The sequence below is a fragment of the Bos indicus genome, chromosome 2 (genome assembly GCF_029378745.1).
Source record: "Bos indicus isolate NIAB-ARS_2022 breed Sahiwal x Tharparkar chromosome 2, NIAB-ARS_B.indTharparkar_mat_pri_1.0, whole genome shotgun sequence".
NCBI classification, from domain to species: domain Eukaryota; kingdom Metazoa; phylum Chordata; class Mammalia; order Artiodactyla; family Bovidae; genus Bos; species Bos indicus.
In genome coordinates, this window is record NC_091761.1 from 135,424,884 (window position 1) to 135,446,120 (window position 21,237).

At 58.8% G+C, this 21,237-nt stretch overlaps 1 protein-coding gene across 4 annotated transcripts in view; it reads right to left on the minus strand.

The window, feature by feature from the left end:
• The window catches only part of CROCC (ciliary rootlet coiled-coil, rootletin), a 44,461-nt gene that overhangs the window by 12,778 nt on the left and 10,446 nt on the right, over window positions 1–21,237 (minus strand). For 3 of the 4 annotated variants that reach the window (XM_070778127.1, XM_070778124.1, XM_070778121.1), the window contains 19 exons: window positions 20,951–21,175; window positions 20,180–20,276; window positions 19,451–19,534; window positions 18,817–19,047; window positions 17,876–18,091; window positions 16,017–16,525; window positions 15,129–15,273; window positions 14,382–14,528; window positions 13,849–14,079; window positions 12,957–13,150; window positions 12,641–12,768; window positions 11,536–11,705; window positions 9,498–9,677; window positions 8,645–8,779; window positions 8,068–8,211; window positions 6,924–7,162; window positions 6,271–6,430; window positions 3,866–4,033; window positions 2,297–2,648 (listed from right to left, as the gene is read on the minus strand). In XM_070778127.1, coding sequence (XP_070634228.1) covers window positions 2,297–2,648; window positions 3,866–4,033; window positions 6,271–6,430; window positions 6,924–7,162; window positions 8,068–8,211; window positions 8,645–8,779; window positions 9,498–9,677; window positions 11,536–11,705; window positions 12,641–12,768; window positions 12,957–13,150; window positions 13,849–14,079; window positions 14,382–14,528; window positions 15,129–15,273; window positions 16,017–16,525; window positions 17,876–18,091; window positions 18,817–19,047; window positions 19,451–19,534; window positions 20,180–20,276; window positions 20,951–21,175 — 3,755 coding nt within the window. The remainder of the gene's footprint in view (window positions 1–2,296; window positions 2,649–3,865; window positions 4,034–6,270; window positions 6,431–6,923; window positions 7,163–8,067; window positions 8,212–8,644; window positions 8,780–9,497; window positions 9,678–11,535; window positions 11,706–12,640; window positions 12,769–12,956; window positions 13,151–13,848; window positions 14,080–14,381; window positions 14,529–15,128; window positions 15,274–16,016; window positions 16,526–17,875; window positions 18,092–18,816; window positions 19,048–19,450; window positions 19,535–20,179; window positions 20,277–20,950; window positions 21,176–21,237) is intronic. The other variant, XM_070778131.1, reaches the window with a different exon arrangement.

Consider the following 21,237-nt stretch of genomic DNA (forward strand, 5'->3'; position numbering starts at 1 on the left):
ACTTATTGGAAAAGACTCTCATGCTGGCAAGGATTGAAGGCGGGAGAAGACACCAGAGGATGAGATAGATAGCATCACGAACTCAGTGGACATGAATTTGAGCAAACTCTGGGAGATAATGGAGGACAGAGTCTGGCGTGCTGAAGTCCCCGGGGTCACCAAGAGTCGGACATGACTCAGCAACTGAGCAACAACAACAAAAAATAGTAATTCTAAATTTTAGTTGCTTGAGGAACTGCCAAACTATTCTTTCACAGTGGCTGCATTATTTTACATTCCAACCAACAATATCCCTTGACTTTTCCTTACCTACTTTCTAGCCCTGGAGTCAAGGTGAGCCTGGGGTTAGGCTGAGACAAGATGAGGGCTTCCTGAAAGGCCGCCTCTCCCAGAGTCACCCCCTGGGCCTTGGGAGCAGATGGCAGGTGGGAGGATCTCTTCTGAAGTTCCTGGAGGGCGGTTGGGCTGAGTGTGTATCTTTCTAGGGTAGACATAGTGGCCACAGGCCGGAACAGAGGAGTGGGCAGCCGTGATGGGAGAAGGAAGAGGATGAGGAGCTGATGGAGAGAGGGCAGGAGTCAATCACAGAGGACAGACAGACCCAGGGGAGGTAAGGACGTTAAGATGCAGCACTCTCAGCCACTATGAAAAATAGTATGGAAGGTCTTCAAAAAATTAAAAATAGAGTTGCCATACGATCCAGCAATCCCACTCCTGGGCATATACCCAGACAAAAACATAATTCAAAAAGATACATGCAGACTGTGTTCTCAGTGGCACTGTTTATGTTAAGACATGGAAGCAGCCTAAATGTCCATCAACAGAGGAGTGGATAAAGAAGACGCAGCACATATACACAATGAACTACTGCTCAGTCACAAAAGAGAATAAAATAATGCCATTGGGAGCAACATGGATGTACCTAGAGATTATCACGTTAAGTGAAGTAAGTCAGAAAGAGAAAGACAAATACCATTTGATTTCACTTATATATGCAATCTAAAATACAGCACAGGGACTTCCTTGATGGTCCAGTGGCTAAGACTCTGCACTCCCAATGCAGGGAGCCAGGGTTCAATGCCTGCTCAGGGAACTTGCCCAGTTACCTTAAAATCCAGCACGCCAAAAACGAAGACGGAAGATCCTGCGTGCCGCAACTAAGCCCAAGTACAGCCAAGTGAATAAATAAATATTTTTTTAAATATATGGCACAAATAAACTCTTATGAAACAGAAACAGGGCCACAAAAATGGATAACAAACCTGTGGATGTCAAGGGGGAGATGGTTAGGAGAGTGATGACCTGGGAGTTTGGCGTTATCAGATATGAGCTAGTTTATACAGAATGGATAAACAAGGAACTATATTCAATATTCTGTAATAAACCGTAACAAAAAAGAATATTTTAAAATATACATACATACATAAAGTGAAGTAGAAGTCTCTCAGTGGTGTCTGCCTCTTTGCGACCCCATGGACTATAGCGATCCACAGAGTTCTCCAGGCCAGAATGCTGGAGTGGGTAGCCTTTTCCTTCTCCAGGGATCTTCCCAACCCAGGGATCAATCCCAGGTCTCCCACATTGCAGGCAGATTCTTTACCAGCTGAGCCACCAGGGAAGCCCAAGAATACTGGAGTGGGTAGCCTATCCCTTTTCCAGGGGATCTTCCCAACCCGGGAATGGAACCCAGGTCTCCCGCACTACAGACGGATTCTTTACCAGGTGAGCCACCAGGGAAGCCCAAGAATACTGGAGTGGGTAGCCTTTCCCTTCTCCAGCGGACCTTCCCTACCCAGGAATCGAACTGCTATCTCTTGCATTGCAGATGGATTCTTTACCAACTGAGCCATAGGGGAAGCCCACTTACATAGATATAACTGTATCACGTTACTCTACAAATTTGCAATTTGACATTGCAAATCAACTATGGTTCAATTAAAAAAAAAAAAAAAAAAGGAGCACCTTCCACTTCCTTTAAAAAGCACGTGTGCCCGTTTGCCTCAGTGAGGGGGAGGGGCTGAGATGGGCTCGGGGGCGTGGCCCGGCTCAAGAGGGCGGGGCTGAGATGAGCTCAGGGGGCGTGGCCCCGGCTAAGGGGCCGGAAAGTGACTTGGGCCCCAGGTGGGCGGGCTCTGCGAAGCCACCAGAACCAGCCACAGGGCGGGGTCATCAGAGGAGGGGTGGCCCGGCACCCTGGGCCCAGGGTGCCTCGTGGCGGGACAGAGCTAGGCCTATGGGCGGACGAGGGGCGGAGGCCCCGCAAGGCCCGCCCGCCGACCCCCGCCTCCGTTCTCACCTCCTGCAGGCGTGCCCCGGGCTGGGGAGCCGGCCACCGGCCCCCCGAGCCCCAGGCCCCGGCGCAGGGCCGATCGCAGGCCGGCGAGCTGGGCCTCTGCCGCGCGCCGCTGCGCCTCCACGCGGGCCCGCTCAGCCTCCAGGCCCTGAGCCCGGCCCTCGGCTGCGCTGAGTCGCAGTCCCAGGTCCGCGGCCTCGGCCCGGGCGGCCTCCAGCTTGAGTCCCAGGCTGCGGGCATGGTCCAGCTGCTGGTTCCGGGCGCCGCGCGCCTCCTCCACGGAGCCCAGCAGGTCTCGCTCCCGGGCCCGGAACTCGCTTTCTTGCTCCTGCAGCTTCCGCTGGGCCCCCTGGAGCTGGAGCGGGGACAAAGCCCAGGAGTAGGGGTCAGCAAAGCCACCCCTCAACCGACATCCAGCCTCTCGGCCCACGGGCCCAAAAGTAGGGTACACAGCACCTGTGGTCTCCACCCAAGCAGGAAATGCGCGAACGTCGTGAGAGTACGGAAGGAAACAGCGTTTCTCTCTACCTTCTCTGTAGGTGTCTTGCAGTGTACACCATTTATAAGTAATAAACTAACAGCTAAGGCCTGCACAGATAGGACTTACTAGTGCCAGGCACTAAGTACTTCCCCCCCACCCAGAAAATCAAATCTAATTACCACTATGAATCATCTCCATTTTACAGATGAGGAAACTGAGACACAGGGCAGTTATGTACCGTGCCCAAGGCCACAATGCTAGAAAACTGAGAGCTAGGATTCAAAGTCAAGCACCCTGGCCCCAGAGCCTTTTCTCTTAACCACTAGACCGCAGTGCCTCTCGTGCACATAATTTATCAATGAATCAGAAAATGACAGGAAGCACTAAAAACTCCTTAGGAGCGACATGCCTGACGACACACACGCCTCTGGTTCTGAGAATGAGCCAACCCCTCACTCACTGCCTTAGTTTCACTGAACACCATCCACCCTGGATGCCGAGACCTGCTCAGGGCCTGGTATACACCCCCCATTCTATAACTGCTCTGAGGCACAGAGAGTTCGAGTGACTCAGTCAAGGTCACACAGTAGGTTCAGTGCCAGAAAAGAGTGGAAAGAGTGTCGGCTTTGGAGTCAGACAGACCTGGGTGGCTGTGTGACCTTGGGTAAGTTCCCTTGACCTCTCTGAGCCTCAATATCTGGTTCTCTCTCTAAAATGGGGCTAATTATACCTACCTCATGAGACTGCTGGGAGAATCAAACAACTTTCTGTCTACAAAGCTCTCCCCACCCCTGCTACACAGTTCTTGTCATTATTATTATTATTATACTTGGGGAAGAAAGGAGTGGGGATCAGGGACCAGTCCTAAGGAGTGATCTCTCAGAATGACTCCAGCGCGACTTCCCTGGTGGTCCAGTGTTAAGACTCTGTTTCCACTGCAGGGGTCATGGCTCAATTCCTGGTTGAGGAACTAAGATCCCACATGCCAAGCAGCACGGCCAAAAAGAAGACTCCACTATTGGAGTCCCCAGCCCCTTCTAACTGCCTGCGAGGACCCTCCCGTCCAGGCCGCCTGCCCACCATCTGGTTACCTCCTGCCGAATTGCCTCCAGGTTGGCCTCGCCCTGCAGCAACTTCTGTCGCAGGCCCAGGGCCTCCCGTCTGCCCTCCTTCTCTGCCCGCTCGCCCAGCGCCAGGCGGCCCTGCAGCTCCAGCAGCTCTCGGCCCAGCCTAGCATTCTCGCTGTCCAGCATCTTCATCTGGGAGAGAATGGGCACAGGCAGGACGGAGGACCCTTCTCAGCACCATGCTCCCTTTGAGTCCAGGGTGCCCGTGAGTGCCACAGGCTCCAATGGCAGTCCTTCAGCTCTGCCCCATGACCCTCCCAGTCCAAACCTGGCACTGAGGGAACTCAGGACCCGCTGCTCTGGAGACCACGACCACGTGTGCGTGCTTACTGTCCGACTCTTTGCAGCCCCATGGACTGTAGCCCACCAGGTTTCTCTGTCCATGGAATTATCTGGGCAAGAACACTGGAGTGGGCTGCCATTTTCTCCTCCAAGGGATCTTCCTGACTCAGGGATGGAACCCACATCTCTTACATCTCTTGCATTAGCAGGCAGATTCTTTACCACTGAGCCACCTAGGAAGCTCTAGGGATACATACATTGAACACAACCCTAATCCACTGGAAGCCCGTGCCTGATAACTGCAGCCAGGTCAGACACCTGGGCACCAGTGAGCTCAGTGCACCACCTAATCATAGCTACCTACCACGGAGAGTGGTAGGAGTTCTGCAGGGCAGGGACTCCGGGGCATCTTTCACCTCCACAGTGATGCCTAACTTGTATGGAGTGTCTATCACACGTCTGGGTCATCTTTCGCCTCCACAGTGATGCCTAACTTTTGTGGAGTGTCTATCACATGTCTGGGGCATCTTTCACCTCCACAGTGATGCCTAACTTTTGTGGAGTGTCTATCACATGTCTGGGGCATCTTTCACCTCCACAGTGATGCCTAACTTTTGTGGAGTATCTATCACACGTCTGGGGCATCTTTCGCCTCCACGGTGATGCCTAACTTTTGTGGAGTGTCTATCACACGTCTGGGGCATCTTTCACCTCCACAGTGATGCCTAACTTTTGTGGAGTGTCTATCACACATCTGGGGCATCTTTCACCTCCACAGTGATGCCTAACTTGTATGGAGTGTCTATCACATGCCTAGCCCTATTCTAAGTGCTTTGGTCATGTGAACTCATTAATACAGGATACGTACTGACATCATCCCTCTTTAACAGACAAAAAAATGAAAACTCAGAAAGGTGAAGTGACTTGCCCAGTCACACAGCCCACAAGCACCACACTGGGATTTGATCTCAGACAAATGGAATCAAAGGGATGTTTCTAGCCTCCTATTTCCCCAGGAGCAGGTGGGGCTGAGGCCTACCTACCCTGCAGCACCATAGCAAAGGGAACTTTAAAACGTGCTGTCTCACCCAAAACCCCAGCAAGAGCCTGGCACACGGGTGTGAGCTCCCTTCAGAGAGTCCTGTGGTTTCCCAGGACTTGAGCCTCACAGGAGGGGGCTTGGGTAGAGGGGTGCATTGGTGGAAGGTAGGGGGGATCTGTTATTCAGGCTGTAGTATCTCTGGGGGAGGCAGAGCCTGGGTGCCAAAGGGGGCTGTTTCCTGTCCTGCTGGTCTTCTGGAGTGGGGAAGCCTGAGTCTCAGTGACCAGGGCAGTGCCCAGTATACCGTGGGCACTTGTTAAATGCTTGCTGCTTTTGACGACCTTGGAGATCATCTAATTCAGAGCTCTGCAAACTGCAGGCCAAGATTCCACAGGCCAAATTCCACTAGTCACCTGTTTCTATAAGGGTTTGAGCTAAGGATGGTTTGTGTTTTTAAGTAGTTAGAAATGACTCATTTTTACATGGTTGAAAGAAAAGCAAAAGAAGAATATTTCTGACACGTGTAAAGTATATAAAATGCAAATTTCAATGTCCACAGGCAAAGTTTTAAGGGAACACACTCCACTCACGTAGGTACCATCCAGGCCTGCTTTCTCCCTATGATGGCAGAGTAGAGTAGTCGCGACAGAAACTGTAAGGCCCAGGAACCTGGAAATATTTACTATTGGGAGCTTTTCAAAAAAACGGTTTGCCAGCTCCTGACCTAGTTCATGGGATCTGCACCTCTGGTTGTTCACAGATTCCTTTGAGAACTGGCTAAGAGCTCCGGACCCAATCTTTGGAGATATGTGAACAAATGTGTACACGAAAGTACACACACACGCACAGTTTCATGGTTTGAGGACTCCTCAAAGACCACCCATTAATACCAAGGACAGGTAACAGGCCTTGTTACAGTTCAAGCCCTTGGTTTTGACTACGAGAGGGGCCGCGGCTCCAGGAAGGGGGTGCGGTGGACTTCAGGCGCACAGCGAGTGCTGGTGGGGGGACAGGTGAGGGGACGGGGGTGGGGTGGGTGGGGTACCTGCCGCCGGAGCTCCTGCAGCTCCCGCCGGGCCTCCAGCCGCGAGCGCTCCACCTCCTGCAGCCCGGCCCGCAGCTCCCCGGCCTCCTTGCCCACAGCCACCCGGGCCTCCTCCAAGAGCACCAGCTTCTGCTCCTTGTCCTCTTTGGCAAGCTTCAGGCTGGAGGGGGCAGAGGGCAGAGGGCAGAGGTGGCCCCCGGTACTGGGGAGGGTACCCTGAGTGACCCTGTACAGCAGCCCTTCCCCTGGTTTCTGGAGTGGCTCTGACAGCCTCCTGCCTGCAGGTGCCCATTGCCGCCTGCCAAGCATTCCTCCCCTGGGCCAGGCCCTCCAGGGACGGGGAGCAGACCCTCGGTGGGGAGAGGTGGACAAGAGGGCACACTGGCTTCCAGGGCGATGCCGGTAGGTGGGGCCAGGGTCTGAACAGCCCCCCAACCAGACCGGCCATCACCACTCCCCTTCCTGCAGGGAAGGAAAATCACCTCAAACCAGGCAAGTCTGAGCTTGCTCGGAGGGTAGAGACACCCCACCTGTGCGATTCCCCCAGAACCCTGGGGGTGCAGTTAGTCCCGGGGATGAGGTTCAGGGAAGTGAGGGGCGGAGCTTGGTGAAGGGGCGGGGCTCAGTAAAGGGCCCGCCGGCCGAGACCCCACCTGACCCGCTCGCTCTCTGCCGTCTTCAGGGCCGCGCGCAGCTCCTCGTTGGAGCGTCGCAGGGCCTCAATCTCCCTGACGCCCTCGCTCAGGCTGCGCCGCAGCTCGGCCACCTCCTGGCGCTGGGCCTCGCGGCTGTCCTGGCCCTCCCGCACCTTGCGCTGGGCCTCCAGCAGCTCCCGCCGCAGCCCGCTGCGTGCCTCTTCCAGCAGGCGCAGCTGGGTCCGAAGCTCTTCTGCCTGTGAGGACAGCGGGTGTCCACAGCCGGGGGCCGGGCCCCCTCGGGCTGGGTGCGAGCCTGCCCATTCCCGTCTCTGGGGCCACAGGGCGCCTGCCCCATCCCTCTGCCGCGACTGGGCCTGCAGGTGAGCAGGTTATGATTTGGGGCAAAGCATGCTGGAGTCAGCGGTGCTCTGGCCTGAAAGAATCATCAACCAGGGCTTCCCTGGTGGCTCAGACGGTGAAGAGTCCACCTGCAATGCGCGAGACCCGGTTCAATCCCTGCGTCAAGAAGAGCCCCTGGAGAGCAGAACGGCTACCCACTCCAGTATTCTTGCCTGGAGAATTCCATGGACAGAGGAGCCTGGTGGGCTACAGTCCCTGGGGTCGTGAAGTCAAACACAACTGAGCAACTGACACTACTGCCACCTAATCATCAGCCAAGAGCGCCCTGCAGGGATTCTCGTGGTGGTCCAGTGGTTAGGACTCCACACTTCCCCTGCAGAGGGCACGGGTGTGATCCCTGGCTGGAGAAGTTGCCACATGCTGTGCAACGCAGCCCCCCCAAAAGATCGGTCAACCTAAGGATCAACCTTAACACGTTATTGACCAGAGATGTATTAATACAACTTCTGTTACCTGAACGTGTTGACCAAAGACGTCTCAATATTCACTTACAAATTGCTGGCCACAGGCATCAGTTTCCGCAAAAATCCCTGGTCAATAACGAGTTAAGGCAGGGGCCCCGCCAACCTTTCTGTGAGAGCTCAAGCTCCACATGTACACAGAAGGCCCTTAATAAATGTTTGCTGCTTCCCTCCCTTCCTTCGTTCCCTTACTCTCAAGGGCACCTTCTGGGCCCCCAGCAGCCTCAGCTGTGCTGCGCAGAGGGGCGAGCAGGCAGGCGGGCGGGTGGGCGGCTCACCTCGCGCAGGCAGGACTCCCGCTGGCGGCCCAGGTCTCCGGCCTGCTCCCGCAGCCTCTTCACCTCCTGGGCATGAGCCGCAGCGGCCTCCTCCAGCTGGGCCCGCAGGTCCCGCAGCTCGGACGTCAGGGCGTTCACGGTGCTCTAGGATCGATGGCTCCTCAGACTTGGCGCTGTGGTGTCCGCCCCCGCCCTGCCCCCGCCAGCCCGCCCCTGACTGCTGCTGGGCTAGCAGGGCACTGTCCACTGTCGGCTCCCAGCACGGCCCCGCACGCCGGCCCGTCAGGCCCTCTGTGATCTCCTGACACCCAGCAAGTGCTCTGCACGCAGCTCGTCTTCCCCAGGCTAGGGGTTCACAGGGCCCAGCTGTATCCTCTGCCTCCAGTGGGGACCCCCAAGTAAGGCTGAAGCCTCCTGCACAGCCTGGAAGCTGCCGCAGTGCACAGCCACGCCTCCGTCCCCAAGCCCCGCCCCTGCCCGGGCCACGCCCACCCAGGGGCCACACCTCCGCCACGCCCTGGCCTATGCCCGCCCGCCCAGGCCACACCCCCACCCACCCCGACCCCGCCCGCCCTACCCTGTCCTGCTCCTGGCGGTTCTGGGCGTCCCGCTTCTGTCGCTCCATCTCCAGGGAGACGGCGGCCAGGCTGTGCCGCGTCCCCATCAGCTTCTCGGACAACGCCGTCTTCTCGGACTCCTTTAGGGACAGGGCCTGGGGAGAGGCGGGAGCAAAGGGCTCAGGGCCCTGGGAGGTCCTGGGGGATGCTTGGGCCTTTCCCCACCCTGCCCTGGGAACGGTGCCCCCGGGGGCTTGGGGCCCTGACCGGCCACCGCAGGTGGAGCCAGGGTCAAGGCGCAGCCCCAGGAAAGCGCTGGTGCACTGTTGTTACAACAGCAGTTACAACCTGGACACAGACACAACCTAAGAGATCGCACATCCTGAAGGGCCTTTCATTACTCCCATTTTACAGATGAGGCTACTGAGGCTCAAAGAGGTAAAGTGACCTGCCCTGGGTTACGTGGCGGGTAAGGAGAGATGGGCGAAGCCTGCCCTGTCTCCATTTCGTTACAGAAGGTCAGGAGTTAGTTCTTTCTGAGGAGGGTCAGCTGCTGCACGTGGGCTCCGTGGGGACAGCTCGTAGGCAGTCACGGGGACGCCACACCGGGCCCGGGGTGGAGGAAGGGTGAGCGGAGGGGGTTAGCTTTTCGGGAACAACACTCATGGTGTCAGGATTGTGGTGGTTATGCATTACGCTCCCGCCGTGTGCCAGGCCCACCCGCTGGACATGGGGATCTTGGTGACGCCTCACAAATGCCCCTTGAGTTCCCACTGTGAGGTGAGGAAACTAAGGCCCGGAAAGGACTCCTGGCTGCAAGCCTGGGTGGCGAGCAGGGCCTGGCCCCTCAGGCGGCCGCCGGAGCCCACGCACCTGCTGCTTCTCAGTCTCGGCCAGGAGCAGGCCCTCGTCACGCTCCTGCTGCAAGGCGGCCATCTCCTCACTCAGCTCTTCCTTCTCGGCCTCCAGCCGGGCCAGCAGCTCCTCCCGCTCCCGCTGGAGCTGACCCTGCAGGCGGGCCCGCTCTGCGCCCAGCTCCCGCCACGCCGCCTCCTGAGGGCCAGGCAGAGGTGTGCGTGACCCACGCGGCTGGGCGGGCAGCTGCTCTCCACCCTCGGGGCGGCCGGGCCTCGGGGCAGGTGGGGTAGGTGAGAGGAAGGGTTATGACGGGGACATGCCGGGGCTGTGCAAGCCCCAAGGAGCAGCAGCTAAGTGGGCTGAGAGGATGGGGGCTGAGTGGAGCGGGAGCAGAAAATGTTTCCTGGAGGAAACAAGCAGCAGTCAGTCAGGTAGAGAAAAAAGAAAAAGGACCCTGGGCCAGAGTACAGCCCCAGAGGCAGCTTGGAGGAAGGAGGAAGACGAACAGGGAAACCGTGATGTTTACGGTCCCTGGAGCTCGAATTACAAGGTGGACAGGGTGAAGGCCAGGGCCAGAGCCACACGGAGCAGTCAAGCCAGACCACGCCAGACCAGTGGGCGTTCGGGAGGAGTGATCTGATTCCTAGGGACAGGAGAGTCCTCAGGCAAGGGTGATGAGGGGCAATCTGAAGTTTAGAACAGTGGGTTGCTGTGGGCTTCCCTGGTGCTGCTAGTAGTCAAGAACCAACGTGCCAGTGCAGGAGACATAAGAGACTCGGGTTCGATCTCTGGGTCAGGAAGATCCCCTGGAGGAGGGCATGGCAACCCACCCTGGTCTTCTTGCCTGGAGAATCCCACGGACAGAGGAGCCTGGTGGGCTACAGTCCATGGGGTCGCAAAGAGTCGGGACACGACTGAGCGACTTAACACGCACACACGCAGAGCGTGGAAGAAGGCCTGGGACCAGGGGTCTGGGCAGAGTGTGCTGGGTTGGCAGTGAGGACTGAGGAGGCCTGGGTCTGGGAGCCACAGATCTGCTGACATTAAGAGGCCGAGTCTGGGGTTGCAGGGAGAGGGAGGGTGGGCACAGAGTCTGGCCCCCAGGACTAGGTGGGTGAGACCCACAGGCAGCACAGGCAGAGCCCACCCGGGGCCTGAGGGGGGCGCCTGGCCCCGCACACGTCCTAACAGCTGTGAGGACTCCCTGCATAAAACGCGGTGCCACCCCTGCTGGGGGAGGGGGGCTCCATCCATCCAAATCCAAGAAGACGGGGTGCGTGGGCCCCTGGTGGAGGGGGCCACAGTCCGAACCCTCTGTCAGAAGCAGCCCAGTCCAAGACAGGTGAGGCAGGGCCCTGCCCAGAGGCCAGCCCAGGGAGTGTTTCAGTGCAGTAACCACCACCAGCATCCAGAAAGCGCCTGCTCTGTGGGAAGCCGTTCGTATGGTTGGGCTGGCCAAAAAGTTCATTCAGGTCTGCCATTCCATGCCAAACAAGCTTTCTGGCCAGCCTCAAACTATCACCGTCCCCCACGGTTACGACGAGGAAGTGAAGGCACAGAGGCCTTTGGTAGCGAAACCAGCAGGCGGCCAAGGTCAGGTCTGAGCCGGGCTACACAGCTCCAGAGCCGGTGTGCTCAGACACCACTGCTCTGTTCTTTCAGTGACCCGGCCCCTCACTTTTCTATGTGATCTGGTCTCCAGAATTTACTTTCATATGCAAATAGCACTTCTTCACAAATTAAAGTGCTTTCCTGCTATACATTACATCAACATTTTCCAAACATGTCTGTGGACCTCCTGCCTCGGATCACCAGGGCTGAAACAGACTGGGGCCTGGGAATCTGCATGGTTGATAAGAAGGGGCCCCTGATGGATCCTCCCAGCTGCCCATAGGACCTCTGAAACACAGATGAAGTTCCATTTCACAGATTTGGAGACTGGGGCAGAGTGAGAGGGCTGACTTGCCTGAGGTCACAGAGGAGCTAAAGCCAGTGGTTCAGAGCCACCCCCCACGCAGCCCTCCCCAGTCTGCCCCAAGCCAGCAGCCCGAACCTTCTCTCGCTGGAGTCGCTGCAGATCCTCCTCGTGGGCTGCCCGCTGCTCCCGCAGAGAGGAAAGGGCCTCCCGCTCAGTCTGAAGCAGCTTCTGGGCCGTCAGCTCCTTGTCCAGAGCAGCCTTCTCCTCTGCAGCTGCCATCTGCTGTCGCAGGCCCGCCAGCTCCCCTGTACAGGAGAGATGGGATGGAGTCAGGTTTGGGGGGAACTCCCCAGTGGGCCAGCAGACACGGGCCAGAGGAGCCACAGGGGCAGAGTCCCAGAGGGAAAGGGTCCCTCTGGTATCAAGGCTGAGTTCCCTTGGAGAGCCTCCTTGCCCTCTCTGGGCCAGTTTCCCCATCGGCTGCATGGCCCAGTGGCCCTACCCACCTGGAACGCCATCGAAATGCTGAAGAAGGGGCCCCAAAACGGGGAGGACACAAACATACGGCAACCCCCGTCACTGAGCGCTTACTCGCCAGGCACCTGGCGGGCACGTCACAGCTTCACATCACGCCTAGGCGGCTTACCCCCACTCCCCAGATGAGGACAGGGAGGCTCAGGGGAGACATGGGACCTCCCAAGGCCTCACAGCTTTCCGCAAGACGTCACCTTTAGTGACTGACTGCAATAGTATGCTTGGGGGACTGTCAGCACTAATGAAGATGGCCGCGACGAGGGTGTGCCCCACTGTGGGCCAAATCTAGAAACCATCCTGGGGGCTGGAGGCCACCAGGCACTGTCGGCATTCCCCTTCTTGAGGTGCTCAGTAAATGCGGAGCGAGAGAAAACCCCGAGTTCAGAGACTGCGGGCAGTGAAAGCCATCATAAAAGCAGCTGATGGCGGCTCCACAGAGAGTTCAGGGCTCTCTAAGGGTCCTGATGACGATAAACAGCAGGCATCAGGCCAAGGCCACGCTTCCCTCACCTCATCCTGATGCAGCCTCAGGAGGCAGGGCTCCTCATCTCTGTCAGATGAGGAGCCCGCAGCCCACAAAGAGGAGGGGCTGGGAGCTGGGTCAGGCAGAGCCAAGGATCCCAACTTCAGGGAGAGCCCAAGACTCCACGGGGTACGGTCTGGGTGGAGCCCGGTGTTCCCCGCCCCTTGCCCCAGGCCTGCCTACCGGTCAGGGCCTCCTTGGCCAGCAGCAAGGCCCGCCCGTCTGCCTCTAGCTGTTCCCGCCGGGACTCAAGCTGCGCCAGCTGCCTCTGCACCTCAAACAGGCTGCTCTCCAGGGCTTCCTTCTCCGATCTGCAGCACAGGCCATATCTGAGGCATGGGACCCAGCCCCTCAGGCCCCAGTGGATTCCGGGGTGTGGCCAGGCAGGGCCAGGTGCCACCCTACCTGCCCAGCCAGGTCCAATGCGTGGGTGGGGCTAGTCACCGGGCAACCCTGGCCAATCCCCCCGAGGGGGGCCAGGCAGAGCCCAAGGCCTTACCGCAGGCGTGCAGCCTCCTCTGACAGGGCCCGGCCTTCACGCTCGGCAGCCGCCAGCTGCACTGCCAGGCCAGCCCTCTCCTTGGCCAGCGCCTCCTTCTCCCGAGTTGCCCGCTCCAGTGCCTCCGTCTGCCGCTGCGTCTCCTGTCGGGCCTGCTCCAGCTGCTGCTCCCGCTCACTCAGCTGCCGGGAGAGCTGGCCCCCACCAGGTGCCATGAGCACCACCCCTGGGGTCTCCCCTGCTTATCCTGAAGCATCCCAGCCCCGGGCCTGATCCAGCCCTGGCCTGGCAGGCAGGAGACCAGGCTCAAGCCCAGGTCTCCCCTGATGTGCTGTGTATACCCTGACAAATCGCAGCCTTCTCTGGGCCTGCAGTGCACAGGGTCCTCGCTCAGTCTGGGCAGTAACCGAACCCTTGCTGTCCCCCAGCACATCCAGGGAAGGCGGGTATATATAGCACAAACCACAGGAGAGCTGCCCTGCAGGCCACAGGGAGGGGCCTGGAGCCCGGCTCCCGCGCCACGTGGGCTGCTCGCTAGCAACCCCTCCCAGGAAGCCAGGCCCTCCGGGACAGGCACCCTAAGGTCCCTTCCAGCTATGGTTTCCCAGCACATCTGATTTCAGTTGTGAACTTCTCTACCGATTATCGTATCTTTGCAAAGTGGTGACTCATTTCTCCAAGTGTTTACACGGCGCACTCTTCAGAACAACCCTCTGGGAATAAGAACTACCATCCCTATGTTGCAGATGGGGCCACCAGGACATGGGGGCCTTGGGGAGCTTGCTCCAGGTCCCAGCTTGCAGAGGCGGGGCTGGATTTCAGCGGGGAATCAGGCTCCAGAGCCTGTGACTTCTGGCGTCTAGAAGCCCTCCAGAGCTGCCCCCTCACCCACCTGGGTGAGCTGCTCCTGCAGCCGGCAGCGCTCGCGGTGCAGCTCGGGGAGCTGGCGCTCCAGCGCCTCCCGGCCCCGCTCCGCCGCCCGCAGGGAGCCCTCCAGGCCCTGCCGCTCCACCTCCTGCTCCAGCCGCTCCTGCTGCAGCCGTTCCTGCTCCTCCCGAGACGCGGCAGCCGCCTGCTCCACCTGCTGCTGCCGGCCCAGCAAGGCCACCTTCTCCTCCTCCAGCTGCGGGTCAGGCGGGGCTGAGAGCAGGGGCAAGCCCAGCCCCCGTTCCAGAAAGGGGCCACCCGTCACCCACACCGGGCAGGAGGACAGGGGAGGTTCCTGAGGGCCAAGTGCGGGGCCGGAGGCCATCAGGCCATTGGGGAGGAGACACAGGGACCGCGGAGCTTCTTTTCCATCAGACCACGAGGAAGAAGACAGACAGAGTCCGAGACAGAGGGACAGAGGTATCCAGGGAGGGGTGGGCTGGGGCTGGGGACGCGGGGCGGGGGTAAGGCAGGAGGGTCCACAGGCCCACCACGTACCTGGGCGACGAGGTGGTTCAGAGCCAGCTTGTCCTGCGCCAGACCCTCATTCAGGGCACTCAGCTTGGACAAGGAGTCCCGCAAAGAGGCCTCCTCCGCCCTCAGCTTGGCCGTGGAGAGCTCGAGTGCCACGCGGCCGGCCTCCGCCTGCAGGGTCGGGACCAGCGGCCAGACAGTCAGGCGGAGAAAGCAGGGAAGAGATGCAAGGGACCCGGAGATGCGGAAGGATGAGGAGAAGGGTAGAGAGATGGGCGTAGAGAGAGGTATGGGGAGACAAGGCCCTCAGACAGGTTGGGGGACATGAGAAGGGAGACGCAACAGGAAACAGAAAGAATCCCTGCAGATGGCCTGCTGTCCACACAGAGCTGGACAAGGGCTGACAAGGCTGGCTCCTGCCACGGGGCACGGCCCGAGGTCAGAGGGTACTAGAGCGGGGTCGCGGGTGGGCCTGCTCAGGGCCTAGACCACAGGGAGTGGGACAGGCACCAACCAAGAACTGTGCCCCCAGCCCTCACAGACCCCAGGACCCGTGCCCAGAGATGGGGCTGGACGACTTGAGTCACAGGCCCTGCCCCAGAAGCATCTGGAAAAGCAGAGGTATGACCAGGCCTGGAGGGCAGTTCACTTACGGCTGTGATCAGAGGTCAGCCTGAGTCCAGGAGGAAGGGGTCAGTCTGTGGCCAGAGGGAGGAGGCCTGGGGCCAGGGCAGAGGTGGGCTTGTGGCAGGGTGGCAAACGGGGACCCACCTTGGCCAGCGCCTCGGCCACCTCAGCCTTCTCGGCCTGCAGCATGTCCCGCTGCAGCGTGGCACCACTCAGCGCCTCTCGCACCTCCACCAGCTCCTTCGCCAGCCCTGAGCGCTTCCCTTCCAGCTGCTCCAGTTGTCTGTGGCTGTGGGACAGAGGGCAGGGGGTGCTCCAGGTCACTCCCCTGAGTCTCCCACAGCCAGACATGCTGGAGCAGTGAGGGGCCAGGCACAAGGCAGGAGCCTCACCCGCAGGGGCAGCCAAGCCCATGGTGACTCTGAACCTCAGTTTTCACATCTGCAAAGTGGGTAACACCCACCTTGTGAAGTTGTTAAAAGGACGTGTGTCCTTATTGTAACCTGACATACCCCCCAAGGGCCTTCAGAAACAAGGATAATGTCCACTGCCACCACGTGCTGAACATCACTGTTACTTATGCCTCAGAGAAATAAATGAACAGCACAGGGGTTAAGAGGTTAACTCTGAAGGTTCATGGGGTCACAAAGAGTCAGACACGACTGAGCGACTGAAGTGAACTGAATGTTATATATAGCTTTGTGTTATAATATGAAGTTACATGTAACTATTATTTAATATTATATACGTTATCTTCCCTGGTGGCTCAGACGGTAAAGCGTCTGCCTGCCATGTGGGAGACCTGGGTTCGATTGCTGGGTCAGGAAGATCTCCTGGAGAAGGAAATGGCAACCCACTCCAGTAGTCTTGCCTGGAAAATCCCATGGACGGAGGAGTGTGGTAGCCTACAGTCCGTGGGTTGCAAAGAGTCGGATATGACTGAGCAACTTTGCTTGCTTTCGTATAAATGCTATGTATGTAATTACAGGGAAGTTATTATATATTATATATAACAACTACAGGGAAGCCTACCATGCTTCCATGTTGCCACACGTCCATGGGGTCACAGAGTCGGACACACCTTGGCCACCGAACAACAAAGTAACTCCTGTTATATTAGCTGTTATCATCCACACTCTACCTCCTACCAGCTCTCTGATCTCTGGGAAATGACTCCATCTGCCCAAGCCCCAGTTTCCTGTAGGTCTGGCTAGAAGACCCTGCAGCAGGGGGTGCGGTGAGGACTCCCTGAGACAGTAGGAGGCCCCAAGCACAGTCAGTGCTTCCCAAGCCCCCAGGGACAGCCAGGGCCCCAGAGCCAGCTGAGTGGCCCCGGCAGAGTGCCAGAAGCCACCCGCCTGCGCTCGAGCTCCCGGCGCGCCCGTGTGCGGTCCTGAGCCGCGTCCTCCCGCTCTTCCTCCAGCTGCTCCTGCTGGCGCCGCAGCTCCTCCTGGGCCGCCTGCAGCTTCTCCTGCTCCTGCCGCAGCTCCTCGACCTGCTGCTTGGCCACCTGCAGGCTGTGGGCCAGGTTGTCCTTCTCCCTGCAGGACGAGAGGAGGGGGCGCTGAAGGGGCTGCCAGGGCCCCTTCCACCGGGGAGGATGGCCACGTTACTGTCCTAGCCAGGAACCACAGACTGCCGTCTTCCGAGGCCTGTGCCTCCAGGAAGCCTTCCTCCCCCTGCACGTGGCCCACTCGTCTCCTCCACATCTCCCTGGAGCCGACTCTTTCCAGCAAAGAGAATCCAGATGTCCTTCTTCCTCATTCAGCCCACCTGGAGGCCCAGAAAAATGGGTGGAAGCCTTGCCATTGGGTGAAGAGGCCAGGCCAGGTTCCTGAGACATGTGGGCACCGTTACCGCCAGCTCTGCTGGCCCACCTCGCCGGGAAACGCCCCCTTATCACAGCCCGTGCCCTTCAATTCTGGGAGGCCCAACAGAGCAGGAGTGTCCAGATCCCAAGGTCTGCTGACCAGGCCAGCAGCACGTGGTAGCTAGGGCAAGGGAGGGAAGAGCCTCCTTCCAAGCCTGGAGTTTCTGGTTTAGGGTTGACAGCTGTCATATCCTCCAATGCCAACTCCCCTTCGCTCAAAATGGCAACCTGTAAATACACTAGGAACGAAGGCTGGCAGTAGGCAGAGGAAAGCATAACAGCGTGACATTAAGAAACACAGCAGAATGCAAAATGAGGCATTCACTAAGAATACAACTACAAAAAAGCACTCCTCCTTTGAAGGCATGGGAAGCACTGGTTTTGCTATCAGATGGACCAGAATCCCATCTCCTACCCCAGCAACATTGCTGTGACCTTGGGCAAGTCTCTCAACCTCAACAGTAACAGCGGTGAACTGCATGGGTTTGACAGGAAAACTGACTGAGACTATACATGCGAAGGACTTGGCAATGAGCCTGGCACACAAGAGGTGTACAGGGGACGTTTGCAAACTGTCAGGAAACACGATGGGAAGCAAAGCCAGGGCATTAACAGGGTCAGGAGGGGTGGGGGAGGGAGGGCTGTGAAGAGATTTCACCTTTTTATTTCCCTCCATTTTCAACCTTTTTATTATGTAGTTACGTTTAAAAAGAAAAAAAAAAAAAAACAATAAGAACAAAAAATCAAAAACATCAGGCAGCCAAGAATGGATACTTTCTTGTCTCTGAAATCCCCAAGAAACAGAGTCTAGAATAACACTGCCAATACGACTCTCGGGGCTGATGGAAATGTTTTATAGTCATAGGTGCACTTGAAATGAGGCTAATGCAACTGCGGGGCTGAATTTTTACTTTTGTAAATGTTGACTTATATTTGAATAGACACACGTGGCCAGTTACGACCATATTAGTGCAAATCGAGCACGCGCAGGCCGATTCATCCCTGGGGCTGGGAGCCCCACCTCTGGCCTCCGGCACCTGTTCAGGAGGTCGACAGCGCTGCGCAGGCGCTGGGCTTCCCGCTGCGCGTCCTCCTGGGCCTGGGCGGCCCCGTCGGCCTCGTCCCGCAGACGCTGCAGCTGCTCCTCCAGGGCACGGCGCTCACCCTCACTGTCACTAAGCTGCTTCCGCAGGGTGCCCAGCAAGTCCTGGCTGGCCTCATAGCGCCCCCGCATGTCCTGTGGCAGAATCACTAAGTCCAGGGAAGCCCCTGCTCTCGGCAGGATGTACACCAGCCTGCGCTGGGACCCAGACCTGTGACCATCTCTGGGCGGCAAAGTGGAGCGACTCGGTTTCCACTCCCCTACACGGTGCCCTCCCACCCTTCTGACACCTCTGCTAGGGCTCTGAACCTCCAGCTCCTGGGACCCCAGGCAGTTCCTACCCAAGTCTCCAAAACACCAAGCACACTCCTTTCCGCACCCTGCGTCTGACGGCCCCACCCAAGGCTCTCTGTCTTGGTCTATGTGGGTGCCTCGTCTCCCCCTCTGCACCAGGACTCTAGCTCCACCCCAGGCTCCGCCCACAGTGGCTCAAGCTCCTCCCATATTAGGACTCTAGCTCCGCCCAGGATCCACCCCAGTAGCTCAAGCCCCTCCCACACCAGGACTCTAGCTCCGCCCAGGCTCCGCCCCCAGCGGCTCAAGCCCTTCCCACACCAGGACTCTAGCTCCACCTCAGGTTCCGCCTCCAGCGGCTAAAGCTCCTCCCATACTAGGACTCTAGCTCCGCCCCCAGGAGCTCAAGCCCCTCCCACTCCAGACGGTCCCGACTCTCTGCCTTCTCCCGGGGCTCTGGCTCTCCCTAGGGTTCCCTCCCTAGGGTGCTCAGGCTCCACTCACGGAGGCCCCAGGCCCGCCCCCAGGCTGGAGCCCCAGCACAGGGTGCTCAAGCCCCGTCCCACCTGGACCTGTAGCTGGCGCTTGTGCAGAGCTGAGTGGATGAGGGCCAGAGTGGAGTCCGAGCAGGCAGGGGACGGGCCTCGGCGCGGGGAGCGGCCGCGGCCGGGCGAGGGCCGCCTCGATGGGGACGGGGTCCGGGCCCCCGAGAGCCCCCGCAGGCTGCCGTCTGAGGCGTCCGCTGTGCGCTCGGAGCCACTTAACTGGACGCCGCTGTCCGTGTCCGACAGGACGGCCTGGGGGCGGGTAAGAGAGAGGGGGAGGGGAGCTGCGCGGTTAGTGGTGCGCAACGTGGCCACCGGAGTCCTGGCCTCCAGCTTCACCACAGCCCCCGCAGTACACCGTAGGCCCCTCCCAAAAGAAGGCTTCTTGATAGCCCTCAGCCCACCAGGACGCCGTCCATTTACTGGGAAGACACCATAGAGCCTTTCTCAGACGGGCAGGGAACAGGCAGTGCCTCCTCTCGGGGCAGAGTTTGAGCTGAGCTACTTATTAATAGAAGGGGCATTAAACAGCAGGGAGGGCGCCAGGGCCCTCAACCGCTTGCAGCTCAGCTGAAGGCCACTAGGGGACGCAGTGGTCCAGGCCCGCCTGCCCTGGCCCTGCCCAGGCCCCCGCCAGTGCTGGCCTGGCTCCAACCTGTGCCATGCCCCTCAGGGTCTGCTGCAGCCCCTCTCCTTCCTCTGTCTCTAGGGCTGCCTGCTCCTGGAGCCGCAGGGATTCCTGGAGTGGTGTTGGGAAGACAAAGAAAGAGTGGTCAGGGTCTCTGCCCTAGTCAGAGACTCCACGGTCTCCCTACCAGGGCGCCTCGAAGGCCATGCCCAGAGGCCAGCGGCTTCGGAGACCCCACAGCGGCACCAGTGCCCTCACTGAACAGACCAGGCCCCCAAGAGGTACAGTGTGTGACCCAGGGCACACAGCTTATTGGAAGAGAGCTGGACGTGGAATCCAGGCCAGACCTCACACAGGATGACCAACCCAGGCAGTACCCATGAGGGGTGTCCCTCTGGTGGGGAGGCAGCTGAGTTCCAACAGAAAGAGCCCTGGGCCAGCAGGGCACAGGCATGAGTTCCAGTCCTGACGCACCAGCATCATGGCTCTCAGACTCTGGCCAAGTATTTTCTCTTGGGCCTCAGCTTCCTCATCTGTGTAATGGGGATCATGCTACAGAATGGCTAAGAGGATGAAATGCGATAAAGGAAGTGAGTGTGCTAACCATTACGGCTGGCACATACTAGGTGCTCACATTAAAGCTGGCACACATTAGGTGCTCAGTTAACGAGGGGTGATGCTGATTCTGAGTGGGCTGCCCAAGCATCCCAGCCCTCAGCCTATGTCCGGTCCCTCCCGTCCCACCCCGCGTCTCACCAGGGCCTCAAGCTTCTCGCTGAGGACTTTGTTGAGCTGGTCTTTCTCCAGATTCTGGTCCTGAAGGCGCTCCACTGTCAGGGCCAGCTCGGTCACTCTGGAGTTGGGAGAGTTACACAGGTGAATGGGAGGCCCACCCAGCTTCTCCTCAAACCCCCAGCTTCCCCAAACCTGAGGCAGGGATGCTAGGCTTTGCCTCTCCTGCTGTGTGACCTGGAGCAAGTCTGTCTCCTCTCTGGGCTGCAGACTTCTCATCTCTGAGTGCGAATGAGGTACCAGGCACTTTATCTCATGGGGAAGCACTCTGGGACCTGCCTAGATCTCAGGAGCAGAGTGCTGCTGCGTGCCAAGCCACTCAGTTGTGTCTGACTCTTTGTGACCCCATGGACTGTAACCTGCCAGGCTCCTCTGTCCATGGGATTCTCTAGGCAAGAAGATTGGAGTGGGTCGCCATGCCCTCCTCCAGGAGGAGGAGGGATTTTCCTGGTCAGGGGATCTTCCTGCCCAGCGATTGAATCTGCCTCTCTTACATCTCCTACACTGGCAGAGGGGTTCTTTACCACTGGGAGCAGAGGCTGGACTGCAAACATGAAATTCAACCTAGGGCAAGAGCCCTCTGAACCTCTGTCTTCCCCTCTGCCAAATGGAGGGCCTGGGGAGATGGCCAAGCGCCCGCAGGGGAAAGGCTGGTGAACAGACACCCCTCCGGCCCAGACCCCCGGCCGTGCACTCCAGCGAGGCCTGCCTCAAGCGGCGCCTCCGAGAACCCACCTGGCACTGAGGTTGGCCTTGTCCAGGTTGCTCTGCAGCTGCAGCCGGGCCAGCTCCTGCTCCTGCAGCTCCTTGCTCCGCAGCTGCTCCTCCAGCAGGGCCTGCTTCTCCAGGGCTGCCTCGGCCCGGCTCTCGGCCAGCCGCAGGCCCGCGCTCAGCCCCAGGCCCGCCTCCTGGACGGCTCTCGAGGTGCGGGCCAGCTCCCCTCCCAGCTGCAGCAGGTCCCTGGTGGAGGACACAGAACAGGGGTTGGATTGGGGGTTAGGCTTCCAGGTGTACATTATAAT